The 20,268-nt window shown below is 44.0% G+C and overlaps 1 protein-coding gene across 2 annotated transcripts in view; it reads right to left on the bottom strand.

Moving 5' to 3' along the window:
• The window catches only part of TMEM182 (transmembrane protein 182), a 47,224-nt gene that overhangs the window by 3,782 nt on the left and 23,174 nt on the right, over positions 1-20,268 (bottom strand). Inside the window, exon 4 of one of the 2 annotated variants that reach the window (XM_043468050.1) lies at positions 13,606-13,743. The exons of the other annotated variant lie outside the window; for it this stretch is intronic. Coding sequence (XP_043323985.1) covers positions 13,606-13,743 — 138 coding nt within the window. The remainder of the gene's footprint in view (positions 1-13,605; positions 13,744-20,268) is intronic. 2 annotated transcript variants of the gene reach the window in all.

Genomic DNA, 20,268 nt, shown 5'->3' with positions numbered 1-20,268 from the left:
AACTGAACCATCGGGTATAAAAGCTCCACATTCTAATTGCTAGTCTGTCTGGAAGGTAGGCACCACCCTGGATTAGGAGCAGAGGCCGAAAAACATGGAGAGAAGAGACCATTTAACGTGGGTTACAAGCCTAGCCATCCATCGCTCTTGTGGAGTTAACCATGTTCCTAAAGCATTTAAGTGTCCTCGCCCTCCTGGGTCATGAATTTCATAAAGAATCTTGAGAAGAAGGGACCACACATTATGTCAAAGTATGTCATCAGAGCCGAAACTTTACACTGATTGTGATACAAGCTACAGAGTTGTGAAGAGTCAACACAATGGCTTCACTAACAAGAACCATCCTTCACTCTGCCTTCTGAATGTGAGTGTACATGTCGCAGCGCAGAACAGAGCCGTCTAATCACTGCATGACAACTGGATCACAAAGAAACAGTGAAGCCGGATCCGGCCAGCAAGCTTCTCGCAGAACCATGCCTCAGATTGTGACAACAATACGGTGAGGCCATGTGCTGTCTAGCAACTCTGAGCATCTCAATGCATTTTTTTTCAGCAAATACACCGACAGTGTGCTCTGCTAATGTAAAGGTTTGGCTTGGTCATCTGCATACCCTTTGCAAACACATTGCGAACATTTTTTATTATTTGTTAATATATATACATATTTTTAATCTTCCTTGCATCATGTGAATCTCTTTTGCTTTCAGGTATTTTTATTTTTAAAAATTTCCTTGGTGAAAAACTAATAGCTTTATACATCTTTTCTTCAAGAATTGTAAAACTCTTACTGAATTTAGACTATATTTTTTAAAGCATTGTAGGGGCCTCCCAGGTGGCTCAGTGGTAAAGAACCCACCAGGAACTTGATTCTTTTGCTTTCTTTAATAGACATTGTTGGGAAAATTAGCAAAATGTGAAGGGAGTCTCTGGGTGAAGTTGGATGGCAGGGGACATGGGTTCAATCCTGGTCCAGGCAGTTTCCACACGCTGCGGAGGAACACAGCCTGTGCGCCACAGCTGTTGAGCCTGTGCTTCAGAGCCTGGGAGCTGCAACTACTGAAGCCCGTGTGCCCTAGAGCCCGTGCTCTGCAACCAGAGAGGACACTAGCAATGAGAAGCTCTCGCACGTTACTAGAGAGTAGCTCCCACTTGCCGCAACTAGAGAAAAAGTCCAGGCAGCAGTGAAGACCCAGCACAGCCAAGAATAATAAATAAACAAATAAATAAAATTATTAAAATGTATTGTAGAACATCATGCAGATGATCCACAATAAGGAAGAATTAAGTTACATTTAATTATTGCTGTTCTTTGAAGAGCAATTACATCCTGAAAGCAACGAATAATAGTGGTTTCTATCAATACAGTCTTGTTCACTGGTTGGAGACATAGTCCATTTACTTCATAACAGATCAGCTTATGATTATACCCCTGGGGTAAAACAGTGCTTTCCTACTCTTCATAACCCATTACATCGCCAGTGTCTTGTGTCTGTGTGTGTGTGTGTGTGTGTGTGTGTGTGTGTGCAGACAGACAAACAGAAGGAAAATGAACTAACAAACATGGGGAAACTATCAATATTTACACAAAAGGCCAACAGATTAGCTAATATGGCAGCAAAAATTTATGATGGGGGCTGCATGAAGTAAGTAGCCAAAAGAAGAGTCAGGAGACTATGCTTACAGTGGGACTGATCATACACGTACATATATTGAGGCAAACTGGAGTCAAGTTCTTTACTCCTGAAAAGGGAGTCACAGATTTGAAAAGGGGGAAAGCTAGAATGAACTCTATGGTGCTTTTTTAGAATTGAATGTGTTGGTGTGAGTTTATGGTTTTAGATAGATGGATAAATGAATGAACATGAAAGCAAATGTGTGCACACACCTTTGTGCGTGTATGTACCTAAATACACTTACTGGCTGTTCCCTGTGAAAGTCTGGGAGCAACCCCACCCCAATTCCATGGAGCACACCAGGCATCCAGATCTTGGCTTCTAAACAAGAGATTCAGGGCATCTCTGAGAAACAGTTGAGTCCAGGCTGGGACAGAAAGTACAAGACGAATCTGGAACATCATGTTATACTAAAAAAGTACAAGTGTGCTCAGAGAATAGTGTGGACATTCAGAAAACAAATCTTGGGGCTTCTCCTAGCCAGTTCTAAGAACATTTGACTATTAAACAAATAATGATAGAAGCCCTTTACATCTCATCAAACAAAAGAGGGATCCAAGAGCCCACAGAGATATAAATAAGCAAGTGAATAAATAAGTAGGGAGAAGGGAATGCCTTTCATTCAGAATGCTGACTTACAAATACAGAAGGAAGAGCTGAATCAGAAATCACTGCTAGGCGATCATTTAAGTCAGAATTAATTCAGGCAAGAAACAAAAATGGATACTAAAACTAGTGGATGAAATTTAGATGGGAAATAAATATTTACACCAGCTCAGAGTCTCTTCCCATAAAACACGTATTAGTCGTAAAGAAAAAACAGCAACTTTACACTGAAGAAACCTGGCAAATCCCACTTTACTCAAGGGATCAAGGCTGGTAAAACCAGGGACAGGACAGACTGACGCTACATACCACCGCAAGAGATTCAGTGAGAACACAAAGCAGCGGCTGTGATACTGCAGTGGAAAGGGAAGAACCCAAACCCAGTACTGAGGAAGCATCAGACAAACCAACTCAGGAATGTCCCAGAAAACCACAGGCCTGTACTCTTCGAAAGAGCCCAGCTCATGAAGGTCAAAGCAGGATTTATTCTGGTTTGATGGATACTCAGCTGAAACATCTAAACACAGAGCATGTTCCAGGAACTTGATTCTTTTGCTTTCTTTAATAGACATTGTTGGGAAAATTAGCAAAATGTGAAGGGAGTCTCTGGGTGAAGGGGCTTACCATTTCTCTGTACGTTTGAAAATATATCAAAACAAGAAACAAAATGAATGAGCAAAAAAAAATGTGGTGGAAGTGTGTGGCTACCTGTGCTGGAAAGTGAATGTGGTGGGGTGGGAGGAGAGGATGTGTCTTCACACCCAGAGAGATGCATCTCCTATTGGTGGGATATTGTGACTGCTGATGAACAGCAATATTATTGATGATTGGATCAATAATGTATGGATGTGAGAGGTGGACCATAAAGAAGACCGAGCAATGAAGAACTGATGCTTTCAAACTGGTGCTGGAGAAGATTCTTGAGAGTCCCTTGGACTGAAAGGAGAAAAAACCAGTCAATCCTAAATGAAATCAACCCAGAATACTCATCGGAAGGACTGATGCAGAAGCTGAAGCTCCGATACTCTGGCCACCTGATGCAAAGAGCCAACACTTGGGAAGGACCCTGATGCTGGAAACGATTGAGGGCAGGAGGAGAAGGGGGCAACAGAGAATGAGAGAGTTGGATGGCATCACCTACTCAATGGACATGAGTTTTACTAAACTCCGAGACATAGTGAAAAGACAGGGAAGCCTGGCGTGCAGCAGTCCATTGGGTCACAAAGAGCCAGACACAATTTAGTGACTGAACAGCAACAATTATTGATTTGGTCCACCCACCAAGTGAAGAGTCTCCTGTGGGTCAGCACTAATACTATGGAAAAACCTTAACTACAAAAAGAAATTCATAAAAACATAAGTAATAGCTGTCTTGAGAGACAAGTGAATTATATTTCAAACCCACTTGCCACAGTGATTTTAGCAGGAATAGAAAGTATTGCCAATATTCAGGTAATAATTTTTTTAAATGAAGTTATATTTAAATTAGGTCATACATTTTGAAAGCACAATTTATCTCCAATTGAATTTTATAATTTCTATTTTTTGAAGTCTAACAAAAATTCATAAAATATCTTACTGGAGGCATAATCAAAATATGGTCCCAAAGCCCATGAAGCTTTGTGACCATAATAAAACAAATAAATGGAAAAATAATTACAGCATATCAACAACAAGGTGGGTTTCTTACTGGCTGTGTGGTGAGGAGTCATTCAGGCTTATGAGTATGCATAGTTTCTATCACAAATGTCACAAATTCAACCTGGAGAGCATTTCTTTTTTGTACAAAGGTCATTTTTCTGGTCTCATGTCTTTATTTAATCAATGAAATCTATGTATTGGGTATTATTGATCAGATTTTTCAAATACTTACTACTTTTGTAGATTGGTATGATAATTTCTGATAAACATCCTTTATATTCAATACTCTGTTTTCTCTCTCTCTCTCTTTTTTTTTTAACTTTTTGGCCATTCCCCTTGGCATGCAGGATCTTAGTTCTCCAACTAGGGATTGAACCCACATCTCCTGCATTGGAAGCAGAGTCTCAACCACTAGACCACCAGGGAAGTCTCAATACTCTGTACTCTCTTATGAAACAATTATCGATGATAGATAGAGAATGATTGTGCAGGCGTATCCATATCTACTCACAAGTAGTGAGGGGTTTGATCTGAGAAGCAGTTTCATCTAAGCCCAAGGAAGGGTCTACTGCGATAACTGAGTTTCGGGAAGTACTCGGTGGTTGAAGGGCACAGGGCTGCAGTCCGTCCACCCTGATTCAGGATCACCATTTAGAAAGTTTAAACTTTCCTAGCTGAGTAGCACTGAGCATGTTTCTAACGCCTCTGTGTCTCCGATTCATCACTGGTAAAACAGAGATGATGCAAGTGCCCACCAAAGAGAGCAATAAGGGAAATGAACAGAGGAAAGCACTCCAGGAGCAAGATGGCCCAGACAGGACGAGCACATAGCCAACACTGAGCTTTGGCATGCGCTCTTGCTGTGGCTAGAAATATCATCCTCTGAAACCTTCTGAAGCATCAGAGCTTCTCACGTGACGGGACTGTTTCAGGACGGGCCAAGAGGCACGAGAAGCAGGTTGCCCGTGGATTCTCCTTTCTGAGACTTCACGGGTCTGCCCGTGCCTTGCTGGAATCGTCCGCCAGGTGGCGCCCGTCAGCTCACAGACCCCGTCTAGGGATCATTTCAGAAAGAGCATCAGGTGAATCCAGACTGGAGCTTATTCCTATTAAGGACGTTTTCTGTTTCCACTGTCCAGTCAAGCAAGCCTCCCTCCCCTCCACAGCAGCCCCTTAGTCATAGGAAGCAGAGATTCTTCCTAGGAAAATCCAGCCCATGTCGATCTGATCATTCAGATAAATCTATACCTCATGTGCCTCTCTTCTACATAAGAAAGTGTATGTGAAGGGGAAAAAAGGCCTCAGAAAACAGGTAACATAATCTAATGAAGAAAGCAATATGCCCTGTCCACTCACTACTAGCTATTTTTCCAGCAAGTGACAGTTTGGGGCAAGGGTGTGGAATGAAACAGAATATTCACAAACAAATTAAACCCCTCACAGTACGGAGTAAACAGTAGATGTTAATGATACACGTACTTTGGAAAAGGAAAATGAAGCAGATGGAAACACACTCTGCCCGTCCACCTTGGCAAAATTCACTCCAAACCAGAGATCCTATTTGTAGGCCAGAAAGTCTTGTCACCTGACATGTTTAAGACTCCTCAGTGTGGAGGTTAACTATTCAATGCATTCATTTGTCAGGCCTGTTACTCTAGTTCTCAGCTCAGATACATTTTTTAAAAGGGGGTGGGGAGCATTTATTTATCCATGTTTTAAATTGAAGCTTTTTTCAAAAAAGTTCCACCAAAGCTATTACTGAGCGGGCCTCTCACATCCTCGATTCACCTGGGCAGAAGTCAACCACAGTCCAGATGGTCCCCAGCAAGGATGGTGCAACCAGCCAAGGCTGGGGTGGTGGGGGCGGGGGTGACTCCTCTCTCCCCCTCTCGCCCTCCTCCCCTCTATAGTCATCATCTGGCTCAGAGGTTAAACTGACTGTGATGTGTCCTTTTTGCATTCCTCCTCTGGGGACTTGTCCCTTTGCTTTACTGTCACATACAGGCAGACCTTGTTTCACTGCCCTTCACTTTATTGTGCATCTCAGATATTGCATTTTTTAGTAAAGTGAAGGTCTGTGGCAACCCTGCACCGAGCAAGTCTGTCAGCGCCATTTTTCTACACACTATTTGCTCACTTTGCATTTCTGCGTCACATCACGGCCATCCTCACGCTATTTCAACCGTTTTCACTATTGTTACACTTGTCAGGGTGATCTGGCATTGCTGATCTCTGCTGTTCCTCTTACAAGAAGATTATGACCTGGTCAAGTCTCGGATGATGTTTAGCAATTTGCGGCAGTAAAGTATATTTTAATTAAGGTCAGTACATTTTTTTAGACATAATGGTATTGCACACTAATGGATTATAGCAGAGAAGGGTCTGGAAGCAAACCCTCATCTCTTCGAGGTGCGCCTGTGTCTACCACGTTGACTCCCATTCAAAACCAAGACAGGGCAAGTCTGATTCTAACAGTCTATGCCACAAATCTCAGCTGAGAAGCAATGTGGAGAAAAAAGAAACTTTCAAAGAAGCATCTGAGAAAGAAAAGTAGTATGACTTTAAAGTACTTTTGTAAATAATAACTATTCTAAGCTCTTCCCTATTTAATACCCGCCAAGGTTGACTTACTCTGGTACTTGATATTTATGGGAAAAAAAAAAAGTCAGATTGAGGATATTAAAATTCCACATGAGAATAGTATCAGAATCCAACACGATGATTTTCCTAGACAAATCCCCAAATGTGACAACTGAAGATGCAAGGCAAGTGTACAAAAACAGGTACTCTTAGAAACATGAGTCATCTGTACACCTGAGACTCTGGACTGAGCACAAGGAAAAGCTGAGCAGCCATTCTGCATTTCCGGAAAATCCAAGACACTAATTCTCCTTCAACAGTACATCTGCCTGACATACCAGCAATGGCTAGTTATTATTCATCACTATTTTCCTCCACCGCCCACCTCCAACAGACCAGAGCCCTGAATAAAATGCTCAAGTCCTGTACTTTGGTGTATATTTGGTTCCATACTGAGAAGCTATGCTTTTGATTTTCTCTGAAAGTCCACTTCTTGCCTGCTAAGAAGACAGAAGCTTTAGCAAAGCCACCCGGCAAGCCCTTGCAGGCCCTCCAGGCCAGTTTCCCTCACAGGGAGGTCCCCTCAGCTCCCCTGGGGGGGGGGGTCCCCTCAGCTCCCCTGGGGTCAGCAGCTATTTATAGTCTGAGCCTCTCACTACAGGGACTGGAGAGGGCAGGGGCGCTCAGAGAGGTGTGTGCGCCTGTAAGTGGAGGACGCTGCCTCCAGGCCATCAGCAGTTCTTCCCTGATCCCTCCTGCTCTTGATCTGTTTCCTCCATACTCTGCTCTGCTCTGACCATTTGGCTTTATCTGGAGGAAGATGTGAGAAGCAAGGCATGACCCCCGAGCCTCCTGTGAGCCATATGTTTGGTCTCAGCCAAAGGAGAGTGAATATCCGACAAACGTCCCTGGGATTCTAAGAACTACTTTTTCCAGCATTAGGGTAAAAAACGTCTCCTGCAGTATGCATCCATCGCATCTGTGTTTTCTCTAGAAATGAGCGTGGTTTGCCATGAACTACTACAAATTCCACTGATCTTTTAAATGAATTAAGAAAACACACCACAAATCCGATGTGCTTCTGAGTCAGTTTTACCGTCTTGAAGAAGAATGTCATGTTCCCTTCACATCCACTTACCCCCCTAACCCATGTTTTTAGGGGCTCCCATCCTGACCCTCTTAGAAAGCACTGTCCTCCAGACTAGAAGGACATGCTCGGGGTGTCTCACCCCACTCACGTCCCTCGTGAGCCACGGCAGCGTGTGAAACAGCTGTGTGGACAAGGAAAGGATGTGCCCTGCGGTCACTGAATGGGGCAGGAGTCAGGCCACAGCTTGGCTTCCATCACCTTCCAAAGGACTCACTGCACTGCCAAGGCATTCCTTTGGCTAGCATACCCTGGGGCTGGATGGAGTGCGGGCTTCGATGTTCCTCTGACCACAAGACGAGTGAGCAGTCTCACCAACGTGAGATGCTAACAAGGCATTAAGCCAAGATTCAGAAGTTTCCCAGCCCTCTCGACCCAGCTGAGACTATGTGGAGCTCTACACCCAGCAGAAAAAAATATAATCCCAGGTTGTCATTCAAGAAAAGTTGATTTCAATTATAGAAGAGAAATCTCTCTACCCTGTTGTTCAGTCACTGAGTCATGTCCGACTCTTTGTGAGCCCCCGGACTGCAACACAACAGGCTTCCCTGTCCTTCACCATCTCCCAGAGTTTGCTCAAACTTGTGTCCATTGAGTCGATGATGCCGTCCAACCATTTCATCCTCTGCTGCCCTCTTCTCCTCCTGCCCTCAGTCTTTCCCAGCATCGGGGTCTTATCTAAATGAGGTGGCTCTTCACATCGGGTGGCCAAGGTATTGGAGCTTCAGCTTCAGCATCAGTCCTTCTAATGAATATTCAGGATTGATTTCCTTTAGGATTGACTGGTTTTATCTCGTTGCTTTCTAAGGGACTCTCAAGAGTCTTCTCCAGCACCACAATTAAAAACAATCAATTCTTTGGCGCTCAGCCTTCTTTATACCCTGATAAGCTGATAAAATACCATTTTTAGCTGTGATGGATTATCACACAATGTCAGTGTCCCAGAACATGCCAAACCCTGTCCTCATTATTTCCGGTACACTCAGGGATCTTACTCATCCACAGCAATTCCTGCATTGACGTTGCTTTGCCGGGCGTGAGGAACATTCAGCCACACAATGATTTTCTCCACATAATTCAAATGTTTTTTAATGCCACGCCTTCTGACATCTTTCCTATCATATCGGGTATCACAGGGTGCGGAGAAGCCCTGAGTCAGCCCTCCATAGCTGAGTCCCATGGAGTTCACATTGGAAGAAACTCAGCCACTCTTCAGGCCTTGGAGTGGTGTGGCAGAGACTCACTTAAACATACTTGGGGGCTGCCACGTCCTGACGATCACCTCGCACTTGGTCCGGAACTGAACTTCCGTGGGGAACACACGGCCCGGCTGGAGGAGGCATCTGGCCCAGAGCGGGAAGTGGCGACACAGGGCCTTCAGACTCTGCCCGAGCTGCTGACAGAGCGTGAGGAAGACCGCGGACTCCATGCTCGCTCACACTGACAGCTGTGACGTCAGCACGCCCCGGCCGTGCGTGCGTGGGATGCGCCCGAGCGGCCTGCGTGCTGACGCCAGAGTCCTGTGCACACACCAGCCAGGCCAGTCGGAATGTGGTTCCGCCCTCTCAAGGCCGTCGGTCCAAATAAAGAGAGAGTGTCTTGTTTGTGGTGTGCATAAAGTAGCTATGGCAACTGCGGGCCCGGGCGACACCTGTTCCCGACTGCCAGGCCCAGCACGGAGAGTTGGCATGGGGAGACAGCGAGGTCTGGAGTGACCAGCACGCCCTGAAAATGAGAGGTTTTGGAATACTTGCCCCCTGGAATGAGAACTCTTCGTTTTGAAAACGTGACCTCTAACTACGGAAAGCTCGATAAATTCGATCCAGTTTAACTCAGTAAATGACTACATGCATGGTTCCATGTTAAATACAGCACAGAAAAATCCTGGCTGCCCCCAAAACCTAGGGACCAGAGCATATTTTCCTAATGTCCCTATAGGATAGTCTGTAAGTTTCCATTTCCAATTGGAGAGTATTAATTGCCTATTAAGAAATCTGGGGGTGGAAATAATAGACAACTGAAAGATTTGTAAAATTTGTCTCTCAATAACACTCCGGCTTATGGATGATTTATTAAAGCCCCATAATTGCTTTAAAAGATGTGTCTCATGGTGGAAATTGCTACTAGACAGTAAGTTTCAGGTATTCCTGAGGCCATCACTTTTACTGTCCAAACTGATAAAAAAAAATAGTAATTTAAAAACTCTCATCCAATGGAATACCTCCTTGTGTTCTTAGGAAATAAACGGCCATACACAAACAGTAAATAATTGGTCTGTGAAGGAAATTAAAAGTCAGATTTGAAGTTTTCTTATAACTGTCTAGTTGAGTGGCTTTCAGGACCGTACCCCTGGAACACATTGACTCCTCCCTTTCGCATGAAGTCCTGAGCCAAGAGGACCTCAGCCCCATACCCAAGGCAGCCAGAGACCCACTGGAGAGGGAAAACCCACTGAATGGGTTTGAATCAGATGCTTCACCTTTCTTCAGAGTCCTTAGCCAAATTAATTCTTTAGATACACAATTTTCTCAAACAAATTATAAAATGGAAAAAAAAAATGACCAACAATTTTTTCAAGAGCACTGCATACACACAAACGCATAATTCTCTAATAAGACAAAACCCAGGATCACAGTATCTCTGAGTTTAAAACAATCATGTTGCCCATAATGTAAGTACTGGACTACTGTTAGTACATATTCCCTTTATAGAGAAAGGTTTAAAAAGATGGAAAAGCAAAGAAGAAGAAAGGTTTTAGTAGAAAGAAAGGTTTTACATTTTAGTAGAGGGAGATTATTTCTGGGAAGATCATGGGAAAATATACACCATAACTAGACCTTTGAATGAAGTGAGAGTAGAGTGTGATATGGGTGAGAAAATATATTTGGTGAAGAAGATGCTCAGTTTTAAGGCACATAAGGGATTCCAGTTCAGTTCAGTCACTCAGTCGTGTCTGACTCTTTGCGACCCCATGGACTGCAGCACGCCAGGCTGCCCTGTACATCACCAACTCCCAGAGCTTGCTCAAACTTATGTCCATTGAATCAGTGATGCCATCCAACCATCTCATCTTCTGTCGTCCCCTTCTCTTCCTGCCTTCAATCTTTCCCAGCATCAGGGTCTTTTCCAATGAGTCAGTTCTTCACATCAGATGGCCAAAGTATTGGAATTTCAGCTTCAGCATCAGTCCTTCCAATGAATATTCAGGACTGATTTCCTTTAGGATGGACTGGTTGGATCTTCTTGCTGTCCAAGGGACTCTCGAGAGTCTTCTCCAGTCAAAAAGCATTAATTCTTCAGTGCTCAGCTTTCTTTAATAGTCCAACTTTCACATCCATACATGACTACTGGAAAAACCATAGCTTTGAATAGACAGACCTTTGTCAGCAAAGAAATGTCTCCACTTTTTAATATGCTGTCTAGGTTGGTCATAGCCTTTCTTCCTTTCTTCCAATCTTTTAATTTCATGGCTGCAGTCACCATCTGCAGTGATTTTGGAGCCCAAGAAAATAAAGTCTCTCGCTGTTTCCATTGTGTCCCCATCTATTTCCCATGAAGTAATGGGACCAGATGCCATGATCTTAGTCTTTTGAATGTTGAGTTTTACGCCAACTTTTTCACTCTCCTCTTTCACTTTCATCAAGAGGCTCTTTAGTTCTTCTTCACTTTCAGCCATAAGGGTGGTGTCATCTGCACATCTGAGGTTATTGATATTTCTCCCAGCAATCTTGATTCCAGCTTGTGCTTCATCCACCCCAGCATTTCACATAACGTACTCTGCATATAAATTAAATAAGCAGGGTGACAATATACAGCCTTGACGTACTTCTTTCCCAATTTGCAACCAGTCTGTTGTTCCATGTCTGGTTCTATCTGCTTCTTCTTGACCTGCATACAGATTTCTCAGAAGGCAGATAAGGTGGTCTGGTATTCCCATCTCTTGAAGAATTTTCCACAGTTTGTTGTGATCCACACAGTCAAAGGCTTTGGCATAATCAATAAAGCAGAAGTAGATGTTTTTCTGGAGTTCTCTTGCTTTTTCGATGATTCAATGGATGTTGGCAATTTGATCTCTGGTTCTTCTGCCTTTTCTAAATCCAGCTTGAACATCTGGAAGTTCATGGTTCACGCACTGTAGAAGTCTGGCTTGGAGAACTTTGAGCATTACTTTACTAGTATGTGAGATGAGTGCAATTGTGTGGTAGTTCGAACATTCTTTAGCATTGCCCTTCTTTGGGATTGCAATGAAAACTGACCTTTTCCAGTCCTGTAGCCACTGCTAAGTTTTCCAAATTTGCTGGCATATTGAGTGCAGCACTTTCATAGCATCAGCTTTTAGGATTTGAATAAGAGATTTGGTCTAATGGAATTATGAAGTGTAGATAGATTATCAGTCATGAGATCTAAGTCAAAGAAGCCAAACACAGTGTGATTCCACAGACAGGAAATGTCTGGAAGAGGAAACTCACAGGGACAGATAATGGACTGGTGGTTTCCAGAGCTGGAGGGGACAGAAGGGGAGGGGAGGATGAGGTTTCTTTGTAATATGATAAGAAAAAAAAATATCCTGGACTCAGATAGTGCTGATCTTTGTCCAGCTCTGGAAATGTACTCAAAACACTGCATGACACATTTAAAAATGTACATTTTGTGGTATGTGAACTATATTTCAAATATTTAAAGTTATTTTTAAATTCATGAGCTCAGATGGGTAAATCTGGGTCCTTGATAAAGACTCCCTGAAGACTCAGTGAAGAGAACAGTTGAAATAAGAAATGAAAAGAAAGACAGAATAGGTTAGATAGGGCCCCTATCCCCAGGGTGGGCTTTGGTTTCGTTTGCTGTTGTTGTTTTGTGGGGTTTTTAAGCTCTTTGAGCAGAGATCACTCTTCTTATTCCCTCTGCAAAATTAAGGATAATTTTTATACAAAAATAGTGCTTAAAGAAGCCATTTTGTTAACTGACCATTGGTTAAGTGATTCTGGGCAGCAACATGAGATATCTTTGCAGCAACTACAAAGGCCGCTGAGCCGCCCAGCCTGTCCCGTCCTTCATGGTCACTACAGTCTCAGGTGAGGCACCTGGACCTTCTCATGTGACCCTGCAACATAGCAAAGGCAGGTCCAGTTGGGTCTTGTTAGTGCTCAGTCGTGTCTGACTCTGACCCCATGGACTGTAGTCCACCAGGCTCCTCTGTCCATGGGATTGCCCAGGCAAGAATGCTGGAGTGGGTTGCCATTTCCTCCTCCACAGCTGGGTCTTAGGCTGAAGTTTGTCTAAATTCCTAGAATTCTTATGTTTACAAAAAGATATTGTGCTTATGTTTTCAGGTTAGTGCTCTGAATTTTAATTCCTGATGAAGAGAAAAAGTCTTAAAATTCACAAAACTCACCTATTCAGTTATTTTTCTATTTGTACTATGATCATTTCAGTGGGACTTAGAAGGACTAGTTGGAAAGCTGACTAAAATAAATGCAGGTTTTACAGAGAAGGTGCTTAGATAACGCATATGAACCACAATTATGAAAATGGAATGATGATGTTATAGAAAAAATTGATTTTCACCTGAGATAAATAAATCATGAGGGTTTGTAATATCGTAATGGGCTATCTTCTTAGGCACACACAAGAGGCTTCACATACATCCAGATGTTATAGACAGACGTGTCGTGACTCCTGTTTTACGGGTGGAAATTTAACAGGACAAGGGGGATTAAAAGGCTCTTACGGCAGAGCTTTCCTGTCTATTGTCTTCACTCACAGAACGTGGGAACAATGAGCAAATGGAAAACACAAAGTCCCTGGAAAAGTGTGTGCCACCTAGGCAGCACTCAGGAAATACTGTGTGTGCATATTAACATATTACTAACTCCTAGAAGTCTCACCTCTGAAACCAGAACGGGAAAATACAAGGACATATTCCACAGCTAGAAATCACAGCCTTCACACTGGACGTACCTGCGGCGATGTAGGCGCCTCCCCCGGCTTTGTAGAGAAGGTGGCTGGTGAAGGGTGCTGCGCAGATGATCAGAAAGCTTGCAGTCACCACGGCGACCACCCCCAGCAGCATCAGGACCGCCCAGAAGCCACGGTAAACTGCAGGTCCCAGGAGAAAAGGAAAAGAGTAAGGCACACTTAGACTGTGAACACGGCAGGCTGGCGCACGGTAAGTTTCTCTCTTCTCCACGCTTCTAATTTCAGCCCCAGCACGCTGGGCAGCCTCCCAGGCTGTGGTCCTGAGTTATCTTTGAAACGAAGCCTCACCAGATGACTTTGGATTCAATGATGCCGAACTTCTACCAACACAAGCTTGGTATTTACACCACACACAAGCTTAATATATTCCGGGAGCTCTTTTTCTGACCAGCTTATCCATTTAGAAATGGGAGCACTCACAGAAACACTCCTCTTGAGCAAGTTCCCAGATGGGTCACACACAGGAGTTTATACCAAATGGACAAAGACATAAAAAGGCATTCACATCCACAAAAACTGCCTCTTACTTCCTGCCAAGAAGATGCTTGAACCGCAGTGATCCCTGAGAAGCTGCTAACAGTTCCCCCAGTTTCCTAACAAAAAAGTAGGCTTCTATTTAGATTGTGACTCTATTGGAAAATAGTCTTAAGGTAATAAAAGTGACAAGCAAAGCCAAACAAGAAAAGGTTTGTATAGACTGAGATTTAAAATAAGATATTTTTAAGACTTACTACTTTCTATGAATACTTGTTCTTAGATTTAAAATGAAAAGTTATAGTGGTCTCTTAGTCAAGGGTCAGTAAGTCTGAATTAATGGATGCAGCTGGTGATAAATAAATAGTGGATTTGGTGACATATAGTAATCGAATAAAAAGGAATTCTAATGATCATTTTTGAGTGGGATAATTACTGATCCACTAAACAAATTCATCATTTTCCAAAGGCTAAAACACAAAAACAAATTCCTACATGTGTAAATGATGAAAAGTGTAGCACAACATACTGGGGAAATTACAATTTTTATGAAACTACAGAAACTTCATAAGAAAGTAAAGAATGATTTTTCTCGACAAGCCCACCTGGCCAATATATAGATACAGATAGATAAATCAACTGGAATCTTTAAGAGGAAAGAGGATGGGAAGATGGAATATTGACGAGAGGAGCCACTGCAGTTAAACAGGACAAGGAAGTTTGCATTTTGGTGTGAGTAACTGGGTTTTGAAGGCAAGAACACAAGGGCAGACTTTCACCTCACACGCCGATGTGCCTCGTGGGGCACGGCTGCTGGGCTGACGGTGTGAGGAGGCATTCTGTGGTTGGATTCCAGCTCCTCGGGGCACAGGGCAGGAAAGTACTGATCGATTTGACTGTGGGTAGTAAGAGGGAAGGCTTTGAGACACACCTTTGCCTTCCCTGTCCGACCAGAGTTACTAGATAACAGAGGAGCCTCACTGTTTACATTTGCATGCACCTCATTTACTGCACCATCATGAGGTGGTTCTGTGGCAAGCGGGGTGTAAATGTCAATAAGAGGTGGTCCGGGGAAAGTGGAGCACGACAAATTATAAAGCATAGTACCGTAGAGAAACACAGCTTTTGGAATCAGAGTGCCCTGAGTATTCACCACTTATAGTTACTTAAACTTAGGTGTTTGTCACCTCACATCCTGCCCAGTGAGCTCAGGAAGTTAGTGACCCATAGGACACATTCTGTACACACAAAAAAACAATAATTTGTGGACCTAGCTTGACCATGCAGAGACAAGAATATTCGCCTGCTCAACCTGGAGGAGGAACTGATGATGGAAGCATGACATCTATTCGAGAAAAGCAAAGAAGCTCTTCTCCCCCTCCCCACTTCTCCTTTGATTATGAAACTGTAGCCCAGTAAGTTCCAGGGTACTGCATTTCTCACTTGTCTGCTTATAAACCTCACAACTAACCTATTCTAAGAAATCACTTCTTATCTGTCACTTTGCCTCTTGCTGATTTCTTTTCTGCTCTGAGACTGAGAGCTCTGGGTACCGGAGCTCTTTGGAGCCCCTAAAGTGACTCCTAACGATACCAGGGGGACTGCAAGAGAGAGAAGGTGGGTCACACCGGTGGGGTGACCGCTGACCCTGAGGCCTGCTGCTTCCGGCCCTGGTTTACTCTATCACAACCATTCGACTTTGGAGTCTCAGTCCCTGCGGAAACGCAGGAGCAACAGACTGGTACTTCATGGAGGGGGTCCCGGCTGCCTGGAGAGTTGTGACCATACAGACAGAGCTTCCAAGTGAACTTCCTTACGGCAGTCACCACAGCCTTTATGTCTGCCCGCGCTTCAGTGTTCCAAAGTGCGCAACTCTCAGCCTGTTTCAGAATTTCTTGGAACTTCCTGTTTCTTAGCTAATTATATTACCTAGTTTGCATATGTGGCACACTTCGATTCCAGAATGGAAATGTTCGGTGGTAATGAAGAATCGTCTCAGAATTGGGTAGTTCCTCCACTCTCTGAAGTAAAACTGAGGCAATCAGAATTTTCAACATGAAGTGAATTACGTTGCATGTGTTTTGAGATATTACTAACTGTGTGACTCTGATAGAACACAGTTTTCTAAACCAGAAAGCACTGTCCTTCAAATAAGTTTATAGGAAGGATTGAAAACATACATGACAAGTAGTTACATGCAGTAAAGAATCAAAAATATTTGTTACTACTATTATTTTTACATGCTTTATAATAAAATGCTCTTGTCAACAATGTAGTTAATATTTAAAAGATACCTATTAATCTCATGGATCTAGGATAGGGCAAGCTTTTAGTTCTAGTACATAGACGCTAAAAAGTTTAAAGAATGTTCTTGTTTGGTTAGTGATTTATATACTGTTTAAGACTTCTAGATCTTGAATGTATCTCTGAGAATACTCAATCTGTTTGCTTGTTCTTAATAAAAACTGCAAGTTCTGTCTCTGAAAGCTTTGAACTGTGCCAAGTGAAAACATCTCTAAAAATCCATTTCTACCCCCATTAAATACAATTCAAAGCTCAACTTAAATGATATTGAATTTCTATTAATTCCTTAGAACATGAAGCAAGATATACAATATGCATAGATTTACATGTAATCTACATCATCACAATTTGGATTAATTAAAGGAAAGCTTCATCTGAATCAATCTGTGAAAGGCCAGAATTAACTATTGTTTTCAAAGAAATGAAGTTCTGTTAATCCTAAATAAATTGGTGAACTAACCTAACAAAGTGGTCCTTGGTTGGGTGTTGTAATGAGGAGGAGGATGAATAATTAACAATAGATATTGTCAAATAACTAACAACAGACATTAGAGAAATGGTTCTCCTGAAGTACTCATTATATTTTCCTAAATCGATCAAACTTTCACCCTTACACTATTACTTTCAGGGGCTTCCCTGGTGGTTCAGATGTAAAGAATCCACCTGCAAGTGCAGGAGACCCAGGTTCAACCCCTGGGTCGGGAAGATCCCTTGGAGAAGGGAATGGCAATCCACTCCAGTATTCTTGCCTGGAAAATCCCAAGGACAGAGGAACCTGGCCGGCTACAGTCCATCGGGCCGCAAAGAGTCGGACACGACTGAGCAGCTTAACACACACACACATCATTCCTGCAGATGGACAGAGAATGAACCAGCAGGAGAAAGCACAGACCAAGGAAAACAAGTGAAGCAGTCATTACAGCCTCCGGGCGGGGGCTGGGCTGGGCTGGATGGGGAGAGGGGAGGGGGGCAGAGATAACTTAGTGATTTTGTTGTTAGGGGTGGTAAGAAACCAGCAGGAAAAAGGCTGTGTTCATGGCTGTCGTCTGTACGCCCAAACAGGATGTTCTGTTAAGGTATCAAGACACCTCGACAGGATTTTGTAATATTTTAATTTACACAACAAACCCTCTTTCATACAGAGCGCAGAGAGGGGAAAGTCAATCCAAATGATCACGATTCCAAATCTATAGTGTTTTGATTAATTATTCTGTTGTGTCTATAAAAATGTAAATATTGTCTTTGCAGTTTCAAGATAAACTTCAGTGGTGTTCATTTTTCAAAGCTTGCGATCTTGCCTCAGACACCTCACGAAGCTAGTTCAGAGAGCCAGTCCTGTGTTTCGACACATCCTGGAGCACAGACAGCATGAAGTGCTATAAACCGTTCCAAAAGGAAGCCAAAACAAAGCCCTGCCACCCCCTCCCCGTCCTCGTCGGCAAACGAGGGCCTGCGGCATATGCTGCTGATAGCTTCGGGCAAGCCGCTTCTGCTGCTCAGGCCAGCAAGCCGGCCCTGCATTTCCACACACCACTTGCCTTGGCGACGTCGGGCGGGTCTAAAAATACAGTGATGCCGGCACCGGCACCGGAGCGGAAAGACAGCCGCTGCCCGGCGCGGCCGTCTGAGCTCCACCGCGGAGGACGTGCCAAGCCACGTGCTCTGCCCAGGCCGTGGGTTTTCAGGACAAAGAGAACACTAAGAGGCCCGACAAAGTTTATTTACTTCCCTCTTGTAAACCTGGCTGCGAAGGAATAGCTGAGAGGCAGAAAGTGCCTGCCCCGCCGGCGGCGGGGGCGGTGGTGGCCTTGGGAAAGGCCCCGACGCCACTGGAGGAGCGTGGCTTCTCCCACCGGGGAGAGCTGGGGCACACCCAGGGCATTAGTCATTGTCTGGGCTGCCCTTCTGGCATCCTCAAGGTCGTGGTAGGGAGAAAGCCAAGGGTCTCAGAAGCCAGGTGAAGGACCTCAGAACAGGCCACCCCCACACATGCCAGCTTGGTACCAGGGTCACTGTGAGCTGGGGTCAAATGGGAACCAACGCACACTTGCAGGAGTTTTCCTTGTCTGAGGGAAGGAGAAACTTCAGAGAAATGAGGACCTCCAGAGGAGGAGTTTTATGGCCATGAAAAAGACAGCAAGTCAGCATAGCGATGGGTCTTCAGACAAACCTACCAAAACAACCCATCTCTTCCGTTAGTTTCTCTCATATATTTCTCCTGGTCACTTTCCCCCAATTTACAACCCAGGCTCAATTTTCTTTTTCCTTTGTCTTGTCGCATCTCCATGTTCATCACTCTGCTAAAGGATACGTAAGTTCCCAGGCCTATTGGCTTCTTCAGGTCTCGCCTTTCTATGAAGGCCTCCGTGTGCACACAGAAGCGTCAAGCTTTCCTCTGTCAATCTGTCTTTTCTGTCTCTGTAATGTGATAATACCGGCAGCCATCCCACCACGCCCTTAAGAAGACTGAATGAGCTAATGCGGGTCAGCGTGGAGTGGGGCCTGGCCTCACACGCTCTCCGAGTTCCCGAAGCCTGCCCATGACCGGGCAGCACTCTGCACTGTCCTTCTTTACATTCCCACATCCACGTCTGGCCGGTGCCCTCCTGCAGGGCAAAGACTCAGTCTGGCCCATCTTTCCTACTCTAGGAAAAGCTTTATACCTGACATGCAGTGGATGCTCAACAACATACGAGTAAGTGGATAATTGCTAACTTATCACTCAGTCCCCACTGAAATCTCAATATATACAGTCAAGGTTGGTGAGATATTTAATGACCATGAGAAAGAACGAAGCCCACCCATTCACAATGGAAACGAATCGATGGTCTTGGCCTCTGGTCACGATGACTGGAGGGGACCATTATCACTGAAATCACTACTAGGGAGAAACGGGCACAGGAAGAGAAGAGCTGAGTAGTCAAGTGGGGAGACGTGAACACCTAGATGCTAGGAGCACCAAGGGCTGCTCAGCTCTTCATACTTTTTAAACATTAAATATGAACCTGTTTACCCAAAGCTTTGGGCAGACAACTGAAAATAAGTATGGCAAATCCTTGCTTACTTGACGGTGAATATTTTGTTGTAAGTTTCTTAGGACCTCTGAGCCCATATCTTTCAGATGATTTGCCTCCAATAATTTGTAATACCCTAGACACACATTTCTCTGAGGAATTTTATGGTCATTTGTCACAACTGTACATCCAGGAATCTTTCTCTAAGGGAGCTGACTCAAAAGTAGTTTCTCTACTTCTTTGTCAGAAAAGTTAGTTTAGGAATTGCACAGCAGTAAAATGATTTGATATTTCTCCTCTATTTTTATCATAAAACACCAAAAAAAGAAGCAATTAACAACTGAATTGAATTCCACTTTTTCCTTTACCCATGCTCAAACAGGGACTGAGAAATCTACTGTGTACCAGGCACTGTGCTAGATAAGCACATACTGGTGATGTGCCATGAAAAATGCCCAACATGTGCTACCAAGCAGTCACTGGGAGTGAAAGCCACAGTCAGATGACTGCAGCTGTGCCAAATGCAAGGGCAGGATCCCGTGGTACGCCGCCCAGGAACAGAGGAAGGGCACGTGACCCAGTCTTGGCATACAACAGAAGGTTCCTTGGAGGAAGTGCTTCTTAAACGGGAGAGCAGGAACACAGGAAATGGAGGCAGAGAGCAGAAAGCATGAACAAAAATCAAGGAAGAAAGTGGTGTGTGCAGGGAGCTTAGTGTGAGAGCACAGAGAAGGAAAGCTTTGGTGCCGGGGAAGTGGTGAGAGAGAAAGCAGGCAGGGGGGAGGTCACAGGGGTCCTTGGAGAAAACAGTTGCTCACCAGGAGAACACTTTGGCCCACATTACATGAAACTT

The sequence above is a fragment of the Cervus canadensis genome, chromosome 5 (genome assembly GCF_019320065.1).
Source record: "Cervus canadensis isolate Bull #8, Minnesota chromosome 5, ASM1932006v1, whole genome shotgun sequence".
NCBI lineage: Eukaryota > Metazoa > Chordata > Mammalia > Artiodactyla > Cervidae > Cervus > Cervus canadensis.
Note: the sequence above shows the minus strand (reverse complement) of the source record. Positions and strands in the feature narration are given on the sequence as shown.